Genomic DNA, 23,211 nt, shown 5'->3' with positions numbered 1-23,211 from the left:
CCCACATACAGCAACTAGAAGGATGTGCAACTATGACATACAACTATCTACTGGGGCTTTGGGGAGAAAAAGGGAAAAAAAAAAAAAAAAGGAGGATTGGCAATAGATGTTAGCTCAGGGCCGGTCTTCCTCACAAAAAAAATAAAATAAAATAAAATAAAATAAAAATAAATGAGGCTTAAGCACCTACTTTGCAGGACCTATCAGAGAAGTACAATTATTAGCTGCCTTGTTTTGACCAGTGAACTTTGCTGGAGAAGAGTATCTGCTCTGACCTGGTGAGATGATACACAACAGAGGTGCAGAGAGCAATGTGGAAAGAGAGGGGAATAGCCCCACAATTAAAACACCAAATGTTGGGGCCGGCCCTGTGGCTTGGTGGTTAAGTGCGCGCGCTGCGATGCTGGTGGCCCGGGTTCAGATCCCGGGTGCGCATCGAGGCACCACTTCTCCGTTCATCCTGAGGCCGAGTCCCACATACAGCAACTAGAAGGATGTGCAGCTACGACACACAACTATCCACTGGGGCTTTGGGGGGAAAAATAAAATAAATAAAATCTTTAAAAAAAAAAAAACACCAAATGTTGAGGCCAATCAGCTCACCCAGCCAGTCATTCATATGTTTCTTGTTGTTGAATTGGTGAGGATATGGATAACTGAACGAACTGCAACCCACATACGCTGCTGGTGGGAATGTAAAATGGTAGAGAGGCTCTGGAAAACAGTCTGGCAGTTCCTCAAACGATTAAACATGGAGTTACTGTATAATGTGATATATACCAGGAGAAATGAAAACGTATGTCCACCCAAAAACTTGTACACAGACGTTCACAGCAGCATTACTCATAACAGCCAGAAAAGTGGAAACAACCCAAATGTCCATCAACCAATGAGTGAGTAAAATGTGGTCTTTATCCATCCAATGGAATGTTATTCATCAATAAAAAGGAATAAAGTATCAAAACACAATACAACATGAGTCAACCTTGAAAATATTATGCTAAGTGAAAGAAGCCAGACATAAAAGAACATATTGGATAATTCCATGAATAGGCAAATCTATGGAGACAGAAAGTAGATTAGTGACTGCCTAGACCTGGGGGTTAGGGGAATGGGAAGTGACTTCTAATGGGAATGGAGTTGTTTTATGGGGTGATAAATATGTTCCAAAATTAGATTTTGGTGATAATTATACAACTCTGTGAATATACTAAAATCATTTAATTGTATACTTTAAATGTACAATTTATCTATCTTTAACGCTTTATATATCTCAATAAACATGGTTTTTAAAAAAAGAAAAACATAATGAAAGCACCTACCACACATTATCAGAAAAGTAGAGAAAGAATGATTCAGAAAAACTGAAATGAAAGTCACAGGGCCTTGTGGTAATGCCAACTCTAAGAGTAGCCAGCTATATTACCAACAGCAGGCCCTTAACTCACTGAGTCTCTCTTTAGCATCTCTGAAATGAAAAGATTTGACTTTTACTTCCAGTCAAAATGGAGTAACAGAGACTGGATTTACCCTCCCACCTAAAACCAAAAAATAACAGACAAAATATATTAAACAGCAGCTTTCAAGACACTGGAACATCAGGTAATGAAGGATAATGAGCCTTGAGAGAAAGGAAACAGATGAGGTGAGCCCTGCAGTGTCCCAGCTCACTGGCCAAGCACAGGGAGGGGGAACCCAGGCAGAGCCCAACGGATTCCCTGATTGAAGAGACAGAGCTGAGAGTCAGGAGACCAAGGCAACTGGAATTCTCGGGCAGAGCAGCTGAGAGGAGAGGGCTGCCCAGACAAAGAACCCCAGGGGTCTGCAGAAGGTCCCCATTGAGCGTTCAGCTGAGTACTGAGCAGCGCATGTGCATGAGGAAACTACCTGAGGCTGGAAAAAGAACTATTCGAAAGGTTTAGAGGAACAGTACCCCATGTTCACATAAGGCAGGAACAGTGCCTGTTCCCTCCAGCCAGACTGCAAAAACCCCATAACTCAAGGGACATCGAGTGGAGTACTCAGCAGAGTCTTGCCTCAGTAGTGAGGAATAAATAGCTCTAGATTAAATACTGCTCTGGTCCCATTTAAGAAAACTCAAAAGCAAGACCAGAAAGGACCCAACAGTTTCTAAGTTTCTCAACCGCGTCCCAGAATGAGCTCAATATTTTATAGGAATACAAAAATATCCAGCACCCACCAAGGTAAAATTCACACATCTGGGATCCTATCAAAACTTTGCAAGCCTGCAAAGAAGCAGGAAAATACAACCCAAATGAGGAGAAAAGTCAATCAAACCTAACCAAGAACTGATATAGACATTAAAATTAACAGAACACAACTTTGAAACAGTACTCTGTATAACTGTACTCCATATATTCAAAAAGTCAAAAAAAAAAAGTCATGACACAAAACACATAAAAAAGACCTCAATTGAACTTCCAGAGATGAAAATTACAATGTCTGAAATGAAAACACTGGCATGGGATTAACAGCAGATTATAAAGATTAGTGAACTTGAAAACCCAGCAATAAAAACTTTCCAAAAGGAAGCAGAGAGAAAAATAAGAATTAAAAAAAAGTGAACAGGTGAGTACGTGCGCTTCGCTACTCACAGCCCAGGTTCGGACCCTAGGCGTGCACCGACGCACCACTTCTCCAGCCATGCTGAGGCCGCGTCCCACATACAGCAACTGGAAGGATGTGCAACTGTGACATACAACTATCTACTGGGGCTTTGGGGGGAAAAAAAGGAGGAGGATTGGCAATAGATGTTAGCTCAGAGCCAGTCTTCCTCAGCAAAAAGAGGAGGATTAGCATGGATGTTAGCTCAGGGCTGATCTTCCTCAGCAAAAAGAGGAGGATTAGCATGGATGTTGGCTCAGGGCTGATCTTCCTCACAAAAAAAAAAAAAAAAGTGAACAGAGCATCAGTGAGCTATGGGACAACTTCAAGTGGCCTGACATACATGTAATATGAGTACCCAAAAGGAATTAGGGACAAAAAATATTTGAAGACATAATGGCCCCCAAAAAGTCCAAATTTAATAAAAATTATAAACTTATAGATTCAAGAAGCTCAAGAGAATCCAAACACAAAAAACATAAAGAGAAATACACCAAGACACATTATAATCAAATTGCTCAAAAAAAAAAAAAAAAAATGATAAAGAGAAAATCTTAAAAGCAACCAGACAAAAAAGACACGTTACGCACACAGGAACAAAGATAAGGACGACAGACTTCTCATCTAGAAACAACGTCAGCAAAAAGGCAGGGGAGCAACATCTTTAAAGCACTGACAAAAAACCCTGCCAGCCTAGAATTCTATTCCCAGCACAAACATTTTCAAAAACAAAGGCAAAATACTTTTCAGATATATGAAAGCTAAAAGAAGTCAGCACCAGCAGACCAGCACTACAAGAAACATTAAAGGAAGTCCTTCAGGCAGAAAGAAAAACAGATGCAAAAATAAATAGAAATATGGACATGAAAAAATGAAAAGTACAGTTAATGGTAACTATGTGGGTAAATATATGGGTTTTTTTATTATTTAAATATCTTTAAAAGATAACTCACTGTTTAAACAAAAATAGAAACAATGTTATTAAAGTAAAGTATGTGACAATAGCACCAAAGCTGGGAGGGGAGAAATGGGAATGTCAATTATCTCTCAATAAAGTTGTCAAAAAATTAAAAGGTTGGATAAGATAATATCTAAAGATCCTTCCATGAAAAAGTTTCCAATGTTATATTTCTTTTTTTTTTTTTTTTGTGAGGAAGATCAGCCCTGAGCTAACATCCATGCCAATCCTCCTCTTTTTGCTGAGGAAGACCGGCTCTGAGCTAACATCTATTGCCAATCCTCCTCCTTCCCCCCGCCCCAAGCCCCAGTAGATAGTTGTATGTCATAGTTACACATCCTTCCAGTTGCTGTATGTGGGATGTGGCCTCAACATGGCCGGAGAAGCGGCACATCGGTGCACGCCGGGGATCTGAACCCAGGCCGCCAGCAGTGGAGCGCGAGCACCCAACCGCTAAGCCACCAGGCCAGCCCCTCCAATGTTATATTTCAATGTTATAACTCCTTATTCTCCTACAGAATCTTTAAAAAAGATGTGATAAGAAGTGTGATAACCTCCCCATTTTGCTAAACATTTTTTTATATGTATATCTATGCATTTAAAAAAAAGAGTGTTTTCTAATATACCTTGCTCCTGAAACCTCACTAAAAATAAGATAGAGGGGCCAGCCCAATGGCGCAGCAGTTAAGTGCTCGCGCTCCACTTCGGCGGCCCAGGGTTGGCAGGTTTGGATCCCAGGCGCGCACCGATGCACCTCTTGTCAAGCCACGCTGTGGCCTCGTCCCCTATAAAGTAGAGGAAGATGGGCACAGACGTCAGCCCAGGGCCAATCTTCCTCAGCAAAAACGAGGAGGATTGGCAACAGATGTTAGCTCAGGGCTAGTCTTCCTCACACACACACAAAAAATAAGATAGAAATAAAATATAAAAAGAATTAATAAAGAAATTTATAAGGAAAAAGAACAGATGATGTGAAAACAGCAATCAAGAGTTGTGCACCAGGGCCCGGGCCGGTGGCACAAGCGGTTAAGTGTGCACGCTCCGCTGCAGCGGCCCGGGGTTCACCGGTTCAGATCCCGGGCACGCACCGACGCACCACTTGTCAAGCCACGCTGTGGCGGCGTCCCATATAAAGTGGAGGAAGATGGGCATGGATGTTAGCCCAGGGCCAGTCTTCCTCAGCAAAAAGACGAGGATTGGCAGATGTTAGCTCAGGGCCGATCTTCCTCAAAAAAAAAAAAAAAAAAAGAGTTGTGCACCAACTCTCCAGCTCCCCAAATACTGAATGACTTAGCATTCAGGTATAGGCTGAACCTGGAACCTGAAGGAAGGATGTGAAACCTTTAGCCCTAGAAAGACTCAAAAATGAGAGGTACAAACAGTTTGAAGGCATGCTTTAGGACAGGACAGGGCTAAAACCAGAAGGAATGGGTTACAGTCTGTTTAAGAAACAGTGATACCCCCAGATCCCCTCTTCTACTTTAGAAGACACACAACTTGCCCCCCGACTCTTACAAAGAAATGTGGGGAGAGGCTCTATGGTTGTAGCTTACTGGGCACGGATGAGATGGTGTAAGACACACAACTGATAGCTGGGGGGTGGGGGAGGGTAAAGCTCACCGTCTGAACTGTGAGATCCCCTAGTGCCCTTTCCCTGCTCAGCTCCCAGAACAATAGCACCCAGGTCTAGGTCACCCACACAGGAGGAAGAAAGTAAAGAAGTAACATCTAAAACGGTTGAGAGCATTAGCCTCTGAAAAGTGAAAATGCACAGAGGTTGAGGAATGGGGCATGTCACAGCTATTTTTTGTTAAAAGCCTTATATTACTACGTGACCTTATAAACTATGTTCATGCATTATTTTTAAACCATGCACTTATATCATTTTGATAAAAATTATTTTTTAATTGGATCAGGGTACACATTAAGGTTCTCATTTTGTTGTTTTTGTTAATTTTTAAGTCTTTTTCTTCCTTACCTTCTTCCCACCTGGCTTCTCCACAGTGAAAACTTCACTCCAGATCTGAATCCCAGTGGTTTCTGGGTCAGAGCCCCCTCTCCATGAAAATCCCGTTAACGGTTCTTCTGGATCACCTAGCCAGTTTGAATGGCCACCTTCCTTCTATAGGAGAAATAAGAAATTTCCATTAAATCTTAAATTTTGAGTAATTTTACACATCAAGGATAATCCATGAGCTTATTTTGCTCTTTTGGACATAAAAGTCTCATTTTCTAATCTGAAATGCAATAATTCTACCTTACCTGGAAATATAAGTATCGTAGCATAAAGTCCAGAAAGAAGGACTTGCCCTTTCGGAAGGCACCAGCCACCGACACCACCACCACATCGAGGTCTCGGACGTGGTCCTGCAAGAGGATGCTGGCCAAGGCTTTCTCTTCTAGCTCAAAGGAATGTTGGTCTTTCTGAACCAAAACCACCTGCACTGGACCAGGCTTTCCACTCTCCATGGCATCACCTATGTTGTTGTAGAGAAAAAAATTAGTTTCAAATATTTTTTTAAATATGTATTTTTGAACATGGGAAGAGCAAAATCTTCTTAAACAGGGCACAAAAGCACTAACCATAAAAGAAAAAAATGACAAATTAGACTTCATTAAAACTAAGAATTTTTTTGTTCATTAAAAGACACCATTAAGAGAGTAAAAATGCAAGCCACAGGCTAGGAGAAAATATTCACAATACTTATATCCAAAGGACTCATATCTAGAAACCACACAGAAATCCGTCAGAAAAAGACACATATTCCAATTTCAAAAATAGTAATGGGCAAAAGACTGAACAGGCACTTCATAAAAAAAGGATATCCAAATAGTCAATAATCACATGAAATGGTGCTTCCATACCATTACTTATCAAAGAAATGTAAATTAAAACCAAAAAGAGATACTACTACCTGCCCATCAGAATGGGTAAAATTTAAAAGACTGACAATATCAACTGTGGGAGAGGACGTGGTACAAGTGGAATTCTCATACATTCTGATGGGATTATAACCACTTGGGAAACTGTCTGGCAGCATCTACTAAAACTAAACACACCTACAGTTCAGCAATTCCACTCCTAGCTACGTACCTAAGAGAAACAAATGCTTATGTCCACTAAAAGACACACACACAAGAATGCTCCCATCAGCCTTATTCAAAACAGTCCAGAACTGTAAACAACCCAAACGCCCATCAGCAGTAGAAAGGGGGTCTGCCACTGCCAGGCTTTTTACACACGGTATTTTATTTAGTCCTCAGAACAACCCTATGAGGTAAACAATACTGCCCCTTTTTAAGAATAAGGAAACAAAAGTGTACAAAAGTTACGTATCTTGTCCAACAGGTTTTGGAGAAAAGCGTGAAGATATTTAGGTGCCTATGTTTTGCAGATCACTTTTAATAACCTAGTTTAAGTTTTAGGGGCAATTAATTCTTTAGCTCGAAATTAAGCACTAATAGTTGCCCTACCAGAGTTGAAAGCACAATGATATTAATTCTTTGAAATTCAGCACCACTTAGCAGCCATGGATTTATGGAAAGTTTACAAAAACCCACCAGTGGGGCCTAAGGAACGAGGCAAAGCACTATTTCCTTAAGTGTGAGTACGAACTTCTGCTATTAAAGGAGATGTTTTTAGGTAGCCAGAATTACATTTTTTTTTCATAATTATGTATTTTAATGTATATTAGGAAAGAAAACCATGTTTTAATGGATTATTGCCTAAAAGGAGGCTAAGTTTAAAAAGTGAATCAATTTACAGTAAACTGAAGGATAAATACTAAGTAAAACAGTACAGGTAGGCAGAGATGGCCAAAATCACAAATATGGTCCCCAAATTACTTTCATCTGTGAAGCACTGAAGGCTGCACGACCACAGCAGGCAAAGTGGACAGAAGAGCTTGATGGCCCTTTAAACTACGGGAACTGCTGCTCACTTTTTATACTTACAATACAAGATAGCAACAAAAGGGTTCTTTTTAATTTTTTGCAGACTATTGGAAAACAAGTTATAAATATGCATTAAATGTCATGCTATCATTGTAGTAAATGTATACTAATACTTTTCTTTCCCGTTATTGCCTGGATAAAAGCGAAACATTTCTGTGAATAATGTCTTAGGGTTCTTCTTATTGCCACAACAGCAGGTGAATCCAGCACCTAAAGACCTCCAGTCTTTCATATAAAAGAACTAATGAGAACAATTTATTCAGACCTTATGGAAAAGCCACAGTACTCAAAGCAGTACCAAAGTCCTTGAGATGGCTGATTGGCCCCCCAAATACTCGTTTTCCCCTTCTGTTATAGTAATAGATTTTTAGCTGAGCATATAACTGCCCAAAAGAAACACACTTCCAACCCAATCTTGTAGCAAGGGTATCACCACGTGACTAAGCTCTGACCAGAAATGATACAGCAACTTCCAGGTCACACATTATCCCCCTTCCTGCAGGCTAGCTGTAAAAGTGGGAGTGACTCACCCTGGACCAGGCTCTCGAGGGCAACACCCCAGGAATATTGGAGCAACCAGAGAGGTAGGACCTAGGCCTTCGTGTAGCAGCACTGCCACGCTGGCTCACTTTTACGTGAAAGAAAAATAAACATCCACCTTGTTTAAATCACTTATTTGGAGGCTCTGTCAGATACGGCCAAACCGAGCAACCCACACGACAGCCCCCCAGGACTTCAAAATTGAGTTCAAGATACTGGCTCTTTCAATTTCACCTAGTTCACTCTTAAAGTCTACTGAGTACCATGAATGTGCTGACACATAGAAGGCACACAATAACAATTATAAAGAATGAATGATAGGGGCCGGCCCGGTGGCATCATGGTTAAGTTCACACGCTCCACTTTGACGGCCCGGGGTTCCTGGGTTCGGATCCCAGGCACGGACCGACACACTGCTTATCAAGCCATGGTGTGGCAGGCATCCCATACATAAAGTAGAGGAAGATGGGCACAGATGTTAGCCCAGGGCCAATCTTCCTCAGTAAAAGGATGAGGACTGGCAACAGAGGTTAGCTCAGGGCTGATCTTCCTCACCCAAAAAAAAAAAAAAGAATGAATGATATGTACTGTAATACAGTTGAAGGCTACAATCCTAAGGACGCAGGTGGTATTGTCAGAGCAACAGGCATGGAAGATAAGGTTACACGGGCTACAGACAAGATGGAATAATCCAATGACAAAAACGTATGCAGTTGTGCACAATGAATTGCACTTCAAGAGAAGCTGAAAACCATTGAGAAAGACAGTTAAAAAAAAAAAAAAGGTGATAAAGCCTTCACTCATCTCTTCCTCTCTTTCCCCCTACAGCACAGTGAAAAGGAAGAGACCCAGGCTATGTTCAGTTGACGGAGCTAGGGTGATCCTGCATTTCTCTTCACAGCAGTTATATTAGGCACACCGGATTAAAAAAGATCTTATTCCTTTGGTTTGAGTCCACTTAAAGGAAAAATCATTTTGAACTATACATATCACCAATAATTCAAACAAATAGAGTTACTCACTTTCCACCACAATATCCTTATCTCTTACTTCCTAAGACAACAGGACTGTATTACCAATCTTCCAAGTAAAAACTGTTTCTACTCACCCCTTTCCAGATGTCATGTAAATGTCATTTGCTGATTTATCCTCACATCTCAGACTCCCCAAACCCTTAGATTCTAAATCAAAACCTTAGGGCCCTCTCCATTAGGCCACACCACCTTCCAGCCTTTCTTGCCTGTTAGGTTGATCGTCCAGGTCACCACCCACCAGTGTTGCTTTGATGATGTCACCTCATCCCTCAAAGCTGAACTCCTTCAATACAGTACATAAACATATCATGACAGTAATGTCATAAAAGGGTATCAAAAACATTTTATTGATTGATAGTTCAAAGGTAAACTCTCCAACCTAGAGGTCATCTCAAAGCACACTGTCTGACACATCAGAGACTCAACAAAGCGGACCTAGCTTATTTCCACTAAAACCTTCTATACGCTATTATTCCACTCATTGCGCTATTATCATATTGTAATTATGATCTATCGCCCCCAACAGGGAGCCCCTGGGGAGTAGAGAAACTGCCGCATTCAGCCCCAGCACCTAACAGAGGAAGAACAGTTTCCTAGCATTGTGAACACTAAACCCAACAGTACACATAAAGCACCTCCATAAAAATCAGTTTCTCCCCTTCCCCCCCAGTCTCCTTTTTTTCACTGTCCAACTCCTTGAACATATTTCTTCATCCACTTATCTGCCCATTCCCTTATCACCTTGCAATCTGACTTTCCTCCCAACCTGCTGAAACTATTCCCTAGTTTATCAAATCCTCTCTTGCCAAATCCAATGGCCGTTTCTTGATTCTCACTCAACCCTATCTCTCAGTGACAAAACACAACTGCCACCCGCTTCTAAAACTTAAGACCTTTGGACTCCATGACAGGGCACATTCCCAGTTCTCTTCCAACCTCTTTATCACCTCCTTTCACTTCTTTTCCTTCTTGTCAGCCTCCTGTGACAGACCCCAGCGCTCTGCTTCAGTCTTCTGCATTTCTCATTCTCTCCCTCAAAGAGCTCTTCACTCTTATAATTTCACTATACTCTCTCTTTTGGTGACGCTACTTCATTAATTTCTAACCCGCATTCAGGTCCAAATGTACAACTGCCTGAGGGACAGATTCACCTGGATATCTCACCATCACCTCACCCTCAGGAGGAATATGTAGAAACACCTGGGCACAGGAGTCAGGAGACAAGTTCCTGTTCCAGTTCTAGCACTAACCACCTGTGATTCTCGGCATGGCTATAGACTCCAGTCTCAACAGTGCAATGAGTCAAGATTGAACCTCTAGCTACTCTTCCAGTACTAACATTAGTAAGTCTCTATTTAGTATCATCAAAGTGATTCCTCTCAGTGACTCTACTTCTCTCAAATCTCCACCTCTCGGCCTCCACCTCTTCCCTGATATCTTCCTGCATGCAACATACCACCAAACCCCATCACTGCTTCCTTCCACGATTTAAGCTCCTGTTTCGGCAAAGGTTATTATTCTTGTGAGGCAGTATATATAGGAGAAAGGCCCTCCCTAACAACCAGGAAAGACCAAGTTCTGGCCCCAGTTTTGCAATGACTGTAACAGCATAACTAAATCATTTTAATTCTCTGTGTCAGTTTCCTCTACAAAATCAGCAGTTAGGTGAAGCTATTTTCTAGCTCTAAAATTCAATGACTCTTGAACAACTGAAAATTTCCTGGATATCTACATTGGCCAAACTTACTAGGTAAACCATGCATCCCTTGGCTTAATCTAAATTGCATAGGCCTGTAGGGCCAGCCCCGTGGCTTAGCGGTTAAGTGCGCGCGCTCCGCTGCTGGGAGCAGCCCGGGCTCGGATCCCGGGTGCGCACCGATGCACCGCTTCTCTGGCCATGCTGAGGCCGCGTCCCACATGCAGCAAATAGAAGGCTGTGCAACTATGACATACAACTATCTACTGGGGCTTTGGGGGGAAAAATAAATAAATAAATAAATTGTATAGGCCTGGCTGAAGAACAGATCAAAATTTATGATGATAAAAACATTAAAGCAATTTGCTCAGTAAGGACCCACAAAAAGATTTTGGGGTTTGGGGTTTTGTTTTGGGTTTTTTTCGGGAGGGGGTTTTGGGGGTTTTTTTAGGGGGTGTTCCCCTAATTGCAGTGAAATTACTGCTACTTATCAGGATCTTAAACTCTGGAGATCTAACCTCCAGGGACGGTACTAGGAAAACCGTTAAGTGGCAACCTTATATGCCTTCTCCCTTTATCGAAGCAATTATCTTCCAAGGTCTAGATATGCACTCTGAGACACCAACAGTAATGCCCACTTACGTGAACAGTTAATGCTCATTTATATGAAGAGTTAGTACTACAGTACATTCACTTATATGAATAATGGTGAGATGTGACAATTTTGTACACAAAGATATGGCCTGACCATGCCACATCTGTCATCCATATACACGTAACTGAACTTAAAACCTATGTTTTAAAAAAAAGGTGAGTGGTAGAAATACTGTATCATTCTGATTATTGGTGTAAATAGCTCATGGTAATACTGTATCACCCATCATTTCAAGTATGTTGAAAATATTTGAATTAAAAAGCACTCTGGGGCCGGCTCCATGGCTTAGCAGTTAAGTGCGCGCGCTCCACTGCTGGCGGCCCGGGTTCGGATCCCGGGTGCGCACCGACGCACCGCTTCTCCGGCCATGCTGAGGCCGCGTCCCACATACAGCAACTAGAAGGATGTGCAACTATAACATACAACTATCTACTGGGGCTTTGGGGGCAAAAAATAAATAAATAAAAATCTTTAAAAATAATTTTAAAAAAAGCACTCTGATAGTTTATGTGGAAGCTACAACCTTTTTTCTAATTACCTTTATTTTTTTTTTTATAATTTTATTTATTTATTTTTTCCCCCAAAGCCCCAGCAGATAGTTGTATGTCATAGTTGCTCATCCTTCTAGTTGCTGTATGTGGGACGCGGCCTCAGCGTGGCCGGAGAAGCGGTGCGTCGGTGCGCGCCCGGGATCCGAACCGGGGCTGCCAGCAGCGGAGCGCGTACACTGAACCACTAAGCCACGGGGCCGGCCCGCTAATTACCTTTAAAGTACTGATTTATCCTTCACTTTTGCCACAACACAACCTAATACAGACTAACCAATAGGTTTAAATATGCCTGTTCAAATAATCTCTGTAATAATCGCATTCAAAAGACTAGCTCTGCACTAAAATGACAAAGACAACCCAAGTAGAATGCAGTAGAAGGACTAACAGGTAAAATTATAAGGAAGAATTTGTAGAGATCTGTGCAAATTACAGCGCTGACTCTTCCTAGAATGACCTAACTCTGAATTTTTTAGACTTAGAAAAAAAAATTAGCTGCACAGGTTAAATGAAAGTAGATGAGACTACTGAATAACAGACTTCTTTAGTCCTATGGAAAACATAAATTCTAAGAAATAAGTTCTATCAGAAAAGTATTATGGGTAAACAAGTTTGAATGCCCTCAAATATTTGAGAAAACCATCTGAACAGCAATAAATGCAATGAAAACTATTTAATCAGAAGCAGTTACAATTGCTACTTCACAAAATTCACACAGAATTGAGTGGATCAATTTGACAGTGTAGACCAGGGTTTCTCAATCTCGGTGCCACTGGTATTTTAGGCTGGGTAACTTTTTGTTGTGGAGGGCTATCCTATTCATTCTAGGATGCTTAGCAGCATCTCTGGCTTCTACCCACCAGATACCAGTAGCACTCCCCCCTGGTTGTGAGACCCAAAAATGTCTCCAGACATTGCTAAATGTCCCACCAGAGCAAAATCAGCCCGAGTTAAGAACCACTGGGGTAGAGCCAGCCTCAGTGCTCATCCTTACTGCCCAGAGAGTTCTGAAAAGCAAATTAACTAGAGTTATAGGAACATTTCACTGAATAGAGTACATGACTCAGGGTAAAGTTATGACCTGAGTTTTCCACTCTCCGTTCTCCTCTTGAAATACCACATTCTCTAAACGGCAAAAGCAACACACCCAAAAACAGAAGCATATCATTTTCATGCCTTGTTCTTGCTGGCAGTTTAAAGTTCCTAATTCACAGACAAGGCCAGAGAAAACATATCTTCATATGGAAGGGCTAAGTACACTAGGCCCTCGGCCAACTGGGTGTGGTTCCTTTTTGGTGACTGGGGGGAGTGCTTTTAAATATTCTATTTTGTCTTAAGGCAGTAAGTACGGTGGTAGATACACATATATTTTTACAGTTATTTCAGTGAAAATACTACTTAAACCCAACTACACAGAATATTGGGGGAAATTTACATTCTAATTAATTAAAGAGTTCAAGAGGATGCTTTTCCTCAATTCATCTGTTGTAGAAAATCTTTGTACTTTAGCCCAGAAGGCTGAATAAAACCACATTTTCTTTGTCAATTAAGAATTTTGTTGTGCTTCAGGGATTTATGATGATTATGACTAAACAGTATTGAAGATTCAGAAATGGAAAGACTGGGCTAAACCTAAAAACAACGCCAGGCTTATTATAGGAAAAAAAATGCTTTTTTAATAGAATGAGTTCAATATTCATCTTATTTGATTCTTCCCTAAAAATGAGACCACCACCAAAATCGATCTGGCTACTTGAAAGTTTTAATTATCTGTGTTCCAGTTGAACAAGGCTTTCTTAATTGGCAATATTTATTCGACTTCAATTCCTTATCATTCCAAGGCACAAAGAGCGAATCTGCTCCTTTGCTTATTCCTCTATGATACCAGTAAAATCTATTTCCTAATTTGTATTATGCTTTAGCTGTGAAATATATCTAACACGTTTTAACAATCAAAATGCATGCCAATAAAAAAGCATTTCTTAGAAATGTGCACAGAAGAGCAACTTCTCAATACCAATATTGATATTACAAATTATACTTCCCATAAAGTAACAAGTCAATTCAAATGTAAGCAACCACCTATAGGGAAATTTGATTATATATGAATATGCCAGTTAGAATTGCTTGGGGCTTTTTTTCCCTTAACTATTGCCTGGCCCCTCAATGAATTAACTCAGAATCTGTGAGTGGATCCCAGGCATTGGCAGGTTTTAAAAACTCCAGGTTATTCAAATGTTCAGCAGGGCTGAGAACTACAGCCCTACGGTTACTAAAATATTTTTTTTCTTTTAAATAAAAGCTTTGCCCTCACTTTTCCCCCTTGATGTTTTTTAGGGACTATGCTTCTAGAATCTCAAAGACAACTCGGGACAATGTTTTAAAATTCAGATTAACTTTAAAACGTAGTTGTGTTATTTGAACAATTTCTCAATATGAAACACAAAGCAACAGAAACTTTAACAGGCATGTCTAATCATTATATGTAAATTCTGAACCAGTTCTCAAACAAGTTCACACAACCCAAGGTTCCCTAAAGTACTTCACGGGGAATTTTAAAAGAATATGTGACCGAACTGTTAATAATGACTATCACTGGGGAATTGGGGAGGTTGAAAAGGGCTTTATATTTCTTGCTTCTTACAATTCTCTATTATTTCATTTTAAATAATTAGTAAGCATATTCTTTATTCTATGATTTAGAAATTATAAAAAGGAAAAACGCATGTGCTGCACCATACAAAGCCAATTTTTAAAAAGCCTATTCTAAGCAAGTCCTATTTAGTGAAAACTAAGAAAATCTCCCTAGTACACATCATCACATTTATCCTCTACTATCTTTCTCAATTTCACGATCACTCCAACGAGACAGTAAACCGCAGCTGTTAAAAGAATGTGCTGTACTAATGTAACGCTTCGTTATGTGGAGATCCTGTTCATCCAAGCGTTTCCTTTACAGGTGTTACAGCAGCAAACGGGATTTCTAGACTACAAGCTAGTTTCTGTGGGGACCGGAAAAAAAGCACTCATTTGAATTTCAGGACACTGCAATGCTGAATACTTGAAAAGGATCAAAACTACGTAGATTTTGCTTCTCCAAAAGCAAGCCGAAGCGTGAAATCACGGTTTTGGTCCGTTAGTTCTCTTCTACCTTCCACAAAACATTCCATCCAACTTCGTATCCAAATCACAGGACTGGATTTATTTATTAAAAGACTCTTCAAAAATGTTTTCTTTTTTTTTGCCTTTAGATTTCGCAAGTGAACTGGCAATTTCGACAGCACACACATGAAACTAGAGCCAGGTAAAATGACAGATGAAGTCGCATCCCTGCATTTATGGTGACCATTCGGTTCTTATTTAACACTATTTCTTATGTCTTCAGGAAAGCAAAAGAACAACGTACTGTACCAAACGTACTCCCAGAACTTCCTAAAAAAACAATTTAGGCCACATTCTTTTATCTCCTTCATGGAGATAAGTGTGGGTTGGAAACAAACTTGCCTAATACTTCTTGCCGTCAGCGGCTCGAGGTCGTTAGGATAAAAACAAAGCTTCCGACTGTAAGACGTTTTGCAGCCGTCCAGCGCTTTCTAAGAGGCTGAACAATGAAGCATCCACCTTCCCGCTCCCTCGCCCGTTTACACGGCCAGAGCCACTCGGCCCCAGGCTCCGGCGGCGAGCGTGCCCAGCAGGGAGGGGCAGCAGCCCCGGGCGCCCGGCTCTGCCCAGGGCGGGGTCGGCGGGGCCGCAGCCTCTGGACGCCGCCCCGCGACCACTGGCCCTCGGGTGTACTGGGGGCAGGGGGAACAGCGACAGTCCGAGCACTAGCGGCCTCCCCGGGCGCACGGACCCCTGGAGGCGGCCGCTCCCTCCCCGGGGGCCGAGGAGGGCGCCGCCCGCGCTCGAGCGGCCGGGCCCCGCGGGCAGCCCCTGGCCCCGAATTCGCGGGCCGAGGGACCCCGGCGAGGGGCGCGCGGCTCCGGGGCGAGACGCGGCGGCGCGGGCGGGCGTCTCCGCGGAGCTACAGCAGGGAGGGCGGCGGGTGGCCACGGAGCGGGCCCGGGGGAAACTGGGCGCCTCACCTGCTCCTCCCGAGGCAGCCGCTACCGCTCGCTGAGGGGACAACATGGAGCCTCCGCCTTCAGCACAAGCAGCAGGGGCGCAGAGAGGGGCGGGCTGGAGCGGGAACGAACCAGGCCCTGGAGGAGGGAAACGGGCGGGGCCTGCACTCGAGAAGAAACCGGGAAGAAGGAGGGGCACGCGGAACGGCGAGGGAGCGAGCACAGGGCGGGTCCGCCAGGCGCGACGGGCGGCCCGAGACGCGCGGAGCGCGGGGCGGGCCGGGGCGGGAAAGCGCACGCGGCCAAATCCCGCCACCGCCCAACGCGAGTGCGCGTGCGCGGGAGCGCGAAGCGCGCCACCGGCTACCTGAGGCTGCGCGCTGGGGGCGACTGTCCTGTGGGAATTGTAGTCCCACGCTCTCCGGGTCCCCGCCCCCCGGTGCCGGTTCTGCGCACTCATTCGGGGCGTGGAGGAAGCGGAAGAGAGGGACGGGGCTTGGCTCGGCTCTTCGACGACTGAACTACAACTCCCAGCAGGCCTTGCGGAGGGCTGGGCCCTGGCCCGCCGGCCGAGCCCTGCACGCAGCCTAGTCCTGAGCCCAGGCCGGGGGGTGGTGGCGGCGGCCTTGGGGCAACCGGCCTCCCACCCCTACTGGCCGCGTTTGAGACGGTTTCGGTGTTTAACGCTGGCCGGGGCCACAGGTGGGCGGCACTCTGCCCTAAGCACCGAAGGGAGGCCTCAACCCTGGGTAACGTGAGCGTCACTGGTTTTTAACGATTTTGACTTCACAAGGAGGGGAGGCCGTGACTTCATTACCGCCATCAGCAGCTTCACCTCGTATTCCCGTCCCAGGCCAAGCTGAGGGTGCACCATCCTCTGATCGCTCACGTAAGAACTTCCAGTGAAACCTCTTGCACCGGTTCGTCCCGCCTAAGCCATGGCCGTCTTTTGTAAACCTGAGGTTTACAGGAGCTCGTTAAGTAAGCACACTCTTTCTTAAACGGTATGGTAGATCAGTACAAAAACAAGGTTCTCCGAAAATGCTTTTTTTTTATTCACACTTCACGTGTGATTGAGAAAATGTCAGCTGCCACCATTGAAGAATATTGTTATTTTGGACCTGTTGAGACAGGGGCGGTTGTTTTGGCATAAGTAACTGGTGGAGCTTATGGGAGGCTAAAGCTTATTCATCCCACCATCACCACCACCCCTTGGCATCATCAGTCCCTCATTTATTCGACAAATTATTCCACTTTCTTTCCTCTGCCTCTGCCTTAACTATTATAACCTACCCTACCCAGAACCTCCTTCCACCTGCCTTTCCGCCCTGCCAAGCCCTTGAGCTGTTTGTCACTTCCCAGGTAATGAGGCCAGAGGTAAAGAGGTAAAGATAATTCTACCTAATCTTACCTAAAGAGGTCCTGTTTTGATTTCTTTTCCCCTGCGCCTTCTGATTCTCCTCAAACTCTCAAGGTTATTTGAATACCCTTCTCCAGACTCTAGATTTGAGTCTCGATTTGATCTAGACCAACTTGGGCCAGCAAGAAACTAGATGTGAACATCAGGGTAAATGGCTCCTGCCATTTCACACTGGGTGTGCAGAAGGCAGGGCCTACAGGATGTGACACAAATCCAGGGCATTATGTGGCATGCTCAGAAAGAGAGAGGGGCCAAAGGCCATGACTTGTCACAATTGCAACACACAGTGTAAGAATTTAAAATTGCACACACATCCCAGCGTTCTCTATTCCCCTTCCCCGTCTGTCTCCAAAAGACTTCTCACCATCTGACTTATGTTTTATGAGTTTTTTTGTTTGTCTTGTCAGGAGAGAGGGATAATCTCCCTCTGCTCTTTTCCCTAAGGTTCTTATGGCTGGCCAAATAATTAACAAGACAGGTTAGCAGGAGAAAATAATACCAAGTTTAATAACATGTATACATGGGAGAAACTCAGAAATGAGCAACTCGTCCGTCTGTCTAAGCTGCTTGCTTAAGTATTGCAGCTAAAGGCAAGGAACGTGTTGGGGGTGGGTAGTGGTCTGGGACTTCAGAGGGCAGGAAGACAATTCTTTTCAGGGTCATCTATAGATAATGTGGTCAGGGAGAGACAGAGTTTTTGATAAAAGGGGCTTGGTGCCTTTCCTATTGTAACCTCTATCCTACATTATCTTTACAGCCATCATGATAGAAGATCTGTTCCAGGAAGTAGCCACTATGTCAAATTCTTTAGGCAGTTAGTGGGGGAGGTCAAATGTCCCTCAGAGAAAACAATCAAGGTAAAGAGATATATTTCATGGTGGCCAAATCTTGATCTCCCACAGTCTCTTCCCACTAGAATGTAAGTTCCAAAGGGACAGGAATTTTTGTCTGTGTTTGTTTACTGCTATATTTATTAATTAATATTTATTGAATGAATGAATAAAGAAGATATATGTTACACCTAAGACCACTCACTCACTTTCTTGTTCCTTTAACATTAAGTACTTAACTTTTGCTTTTAAACAAAATACCCTGTTCTATTTTAGGGGCTCCTAAATAGAGATCCACTGAAATCCATCCTGTCAGGAAGTGACCAGCAAATACTGACATTACATCTGTCTCAATACAACATCATCAAGGTCAATGTCAGAACATCAGCTGTCCCCGTATCTTATAGAAGTTTTTAGCGTGTGGAACAACACAGTACAAATTATAGACTTTAGGATTAGCCGCAGCTTAGAAAGCAACCCCCATAAACAAGAAACATGTTTGGTTGTTATTGTTGCCTTCTCAAATACCCAGGGTCATCAAAACAGTGGACATTCAAAATGCTAAATGTTGATGATACTGATTACAGCCTGCCTTCAGCCATCTCACTCCGAATTGAGTCATGCGATTTGACCAGAGGCTGAGCTCTCCTTGTGGTTTCCAGAAGGAGGGGACACGTAGACATGTTTGAATGCTGAAGGCCACTGGCTTTAGGGTCAGACTGACCTGGCTCTGATGCTCACTAGCTGTGCAGCGTTGGGTGAGTTACTTAACCTCTTTGAACTCATTTCATCATCTGCCAAACGATTTGAATACCCAAGTCACAGAGTTGTTGTAGGTTAAATGAGATGTAAGTGTTTGGCAATTATGACTGATACATGGTTAGTCCTCAAAAAATTGGTAATCATCATATTCATTCTGGAAAAGCAAAACAAAGTCACAAAGATACTCATGTATTTTATGAAGTGCAAAAATAGCCAAATTGTTTTCTGCAGTGACTTCCACTGTGACTCAGGTTCCAAAGCTTTCCAAAAACGGGGCATTTGTTACGTGCCAGGCACAGCGCTAGGCAGTAATGCTGCAGTGATGCGTAAGACACATTCCTGTCCTCCAGAGACTCACAGTCTTGTGGTGTAAACAGCCAAATAAATGATAATCACTCACTGTGACTGTGCTGGGACACGGTTCAGGGTTCAGCCATCTCTCCTACCACCTACTTGCAGGATCTGTGTTTAAGCCACAGTCTGGGCACTCAGAAGGGACAGCCTGGACTACTGGCTTCCCTGGGTGTCATTTAAATATCTGGACCTTACTTTGTTCATGTATAAGATGAGTTAATGACTTGGTGTCCTAGTTTATCAAAAGAAAATAGTCAACCCCAACTCGTAGGGTGTTATAAAGTTGAGTATCAGGCCCCCAACACAGTAACACAATAAAACCTCAAGACCTGTCAGCTGCTTCATTATTGTTATTTCAGCCAATGGCACTGCTGTCTAACACTTCAAAAAGACACTAGAAAAGATCACTAGAATTTACTGTTAAGGAAAGGAAGCAACATACCTACCAGTGTGGATAGCATGTTATTTGTGTTAAGAAGGGTGGATGAGGATATAGATTTGCTATATTCAACTTTGCATTTGCCACAAAAAGCTCCTAACAGTAGTTACCTATGTGTGTGGAAAGGGAGAGACCAGTGGGTGGAGAGGGGTTAGTGATAGAAAAAAACTTTATAGCATATATACGTTTGAATATATACATGTATATGAACATGTATATGATGTGAACATATTCAAAAAAATTTGGGGGCCGGCCCCGTGGCATAGCGGTTAAGTGCGCGTGCTCCACTACTGGCGGCCCGGGGTTCAGATCCCGGGCGCGCACCAATGCACCGCTTGTCAGGCCATGCTGTGGCCGTGTCCCGTATAAAGTGGAGGAAGATAGGCACAGACGTTAGCCCAGGGCCAGTCTTCCTCAGCAAAAAGAGGAGGATTGGCATGGATGTTAGCTCAGGGCTGATCTTCTTCACCAAAAAGTAAAATAAAATAAAACTTATAAAAAAATTTTTTTAAGTTAAAATATATAAATTTTTTCTAGAAGTCAAGGAAAAAATGGGGTAATGAGATGGCCTAGAAGCTGAGGTGGGAAATTAGCTGTGTATATACCAGTCCTATAAGAACAAGGACAAGGAAGAAGAGGCCCAGCCCAGTGCCTCAGCAGTAAAAATCGCTCAACCAAACTCCTGAGAAATGGTTATGCTCCAGTGAGCATTTTAAAAATCCCATCTGAGCCTCTCCTTGCCTGAAAACCTTTACTGAATCCCCATTAGCCTCAAGACAAAGCCTCAATTCTTTAGTGCTGTGTTACTGCTTCTCCACGCTCTGGCCCCAGTGCATCTTCCCTATTTTACCTCCTGCTTGTCCCAAATCAAGCCCTTGGCTCTAGCCAACCTGGGCTAACCACATCCAAAACAACTTGCACACGGCCACACTTCTGAGCATCCAGCCACCACAGAGGGCTGTGCAGTCTGTGTGTTGCACTAAGGCGGCCTGTGGAGGGGAGGAGCAAGAGGGGATCAAATCTAGGCCACGGTTTGCTAGCCAAGCTGGCACTGAAGTGTATCATGGGCTGGGCTGGGAGCAAGGGGTGCTTTTTTGTGACTGGTCTGCCCAGAAGGTCTTATTGTATACTGGCACAAAAGCAGCCCTACATTTGCTTCACACCTTTCCCCCCTGCCTTTAATGACCTCCTTACCACTTCAAACTCCTATCTGACCCTGAGCATCTTCATAAAACCTCCCCAAGCCACTATAACTCCATAGCAACTCCTTTCTCTCTCAAATTCACACAATTCACTTGCCATCTAATCAAAGCATTCTAGTTTTGTGTTATTTGGGCTTGTTTTTGGTTGCTATTTAATTTGTATTTTTTAACCTTATGTGAGTATATTCTAAGCCCCAACTAGCTTGTAAGCTCATTGAAAACAGGACAAATATTTTTTGATTCCCTCCAAATTTCCCAGGATAGTGTCATACACAGAACAGGTGATCAGTAAACATTTGTGGAACAAATCACATACACAAATAACACCCCAGGAAGAGTCAGTCTTAGGGAAGTTTACTCGTACAGCAAGAGACAGCAGGAAGGAAAGGCAGCTTCAAGAATTGGACCGAGCACAAAGACCTCTTATGTAATAAATCTGAAGGGTCAGAAGAGACCACCAAGACCACATCAGTGTTTTGATTTTTAGCTTCTTTTCTCTGCTTCTACATATCATGGAAATGGGCTTCCTTTCCAGCCAGGGTCTCCAGATCCTAGCAATTGCTGTCAGGGTTAGCGACTAGCATCATTCATCTCCTTATCAAGCACCTAATAACATAAATTTTTTAAATTTATGTATTTATCAGAATGGGTAGATAACTGGCTTGGTTATAAGATTGGCTTGTTTTTCCCTTTGCCCTCTAAAGGACAGGCTGCGGCATTATCAACTGATGTTGTAAGTGCCAGCGTAAGATACTTGCCACGAAGTTATTTTGGGAAATATTCTGTGCATTTTTTCAGAGCGTTGCAATGGCCAGGAGTTTTTGCCTGCCTGGGCTTTACCTGACCTTAAAAACTGTCAAGGGCACATGTAGTCCTCTGCCTCTTCTAGAAGATTTCCACTGGTCAGATCTCTTTTCCTGTCAGTAGCCACCTGGCTGCCTAACCGCTCCTTCATGAGGCTGCATCTTTACAGGATCTGCTGATCCTGCAATTGCCCTTCGGGTCCTCAATTGCTGCTTTAGCAATAACAAGACCTACAGCCTTCATTTTTATTATTTCCGGTCTACGTTCCCTTTTTAAAAGAATTATGCACATTTCAAATATTTTGACTAGACAGATATAGGGAGAAGGCTTTGAATTTCTCAAGCCAACCAAAGAGAAGCCAAAAAATGAACAAAATCCAGTATAAGCTAGATATCTCGTTTCAAATACATTTTCTGCTAAGGACCCCTTTTAGGCTATGAATCAAGTTCGATTATGTGTGTTTTGTGCCATATTCTCAATTTTTAATACCTCCTTTTCCCATCCCCCATAACCACAGCCAGGATGTTATCTCCGGGCTTTTCTTTTCTCATTAGCTCAGCTGTTTTTCCTTCAAAATATGTCTTCTCTACCTGATAGCCTATTCGGAGGAAAGGACACCCTTAAGACCCAAGGTGGACACCTCTTTGGGAACAGTAACGCGATAAGAATACGAAGCAGGTTCTGCAGCTGCATTGCAATGTGACTGGAATGAATAAATAGCTTTTCATTCTGTACAGCATCTTTCTCCATCTACCAAACGGAAGACCGTGCCATCTCCGCCTCACAGTGATGAGATATTACGACACATCCAGAAAAATTCATGAAGCACCTCGCAGAGCGGGCCCCCTGCACATTGCGGTTTTCACTTTTCACTGGAGTGACAGGCGGGAACGTATCAGACAAAAGACACAGGCTCTGGAATTTACGGGAGAGATATTCTCCAGCTAATGGAAGTAAAAAGAAACTGCTATCGTTAAAACACATAATCTGCCGACCCTAAAACATTCACGTCAAGAGTCACGAAGAAACACTAACCCGCAGAGCCCTCTCCCGCTTCAGCCGCAGTGGTGGGCGGAGCTTGGCGCTTGGCCACGCCCCTTGCGTCTGGTCCCCGAGGGGCGCGGCCCGCAGCCGCCGAGCGGGCGCTGCGTGACGCCCGTTCTGCCCCTCCTTCCCTGCAAGAGCGCGGAGGGACAGTTCTTGCGCCTGCGCCCTGCGTCTCTGGGCGCCCCAACGCGGCCGCCCCCCGCCCCCGCCGCCCGCCCGAGGCCCCTTTGTGCGCCTGCGCGCTCGCACTCCCGCCCTCTGGCTGCGCTCGGCTCAGTC

The 23,211-nt window shown here is 43.5% G+C and overlaps 1 protein-coding gene across 2 annotated transcripts in view; it reads right to left on the bottom strand.

The window, feature by feature from the left end:
- Nucleotides 1–16,301, bottom strand: part of ATL3 (atlastin GTPase 3) — a 52,197-nt gene extending 35,896 nt beyond the window's left edge. The window contains exons 1-3 of one of the 2 annotated variants that reach the window (XM_087422748.1): nt 16,096–16,301; nt 5,846–6,060; nt 5,562–5,705 (exon numbers count right to left, since the gene is read on the bottom strand). In XM_087422748.1, coding sequence (XP_087278874.1) covers nt 5,562–5,705; nt 5,846–6,060; nt 16,096–16,141 — 405 coding nt within the window. In that variant the 5' untranslated portion in view covers nt 16,142–16,301. Of the gene's footprint in view, nt 1–5,561; nt 5,706–5,845; nt 6,061–15,514; nt 15,679–16,095 lie in introns of those variants that run through there. The other variant, XM_087422749.1, reaches the window with a different exon arrangement.
- Nucleotides 16,302–23,211: the final 6,910 nt, after the last annotated feature.

This window comes from Ceratotherium simum, chromosome 34 (assembly GCF_057802395.1).
Source record: "Ceratotherium simum simum isolate JZ-2026a chromosome 34, ASM5780239v1, whole genome shotgun sequence".
Lineage (NCBI taxonomy): Eukaryota > Metazoa > Chordata > Mammalia > Perissodactyla > Rhinocerotidae > Ceratotherium > Ceratotherium simum.
The sequence above is the reverse complement of the archived record's forward strand: the minus strand, read 5'-3'. Positions and strand labels throughout refer to the sequence as shown.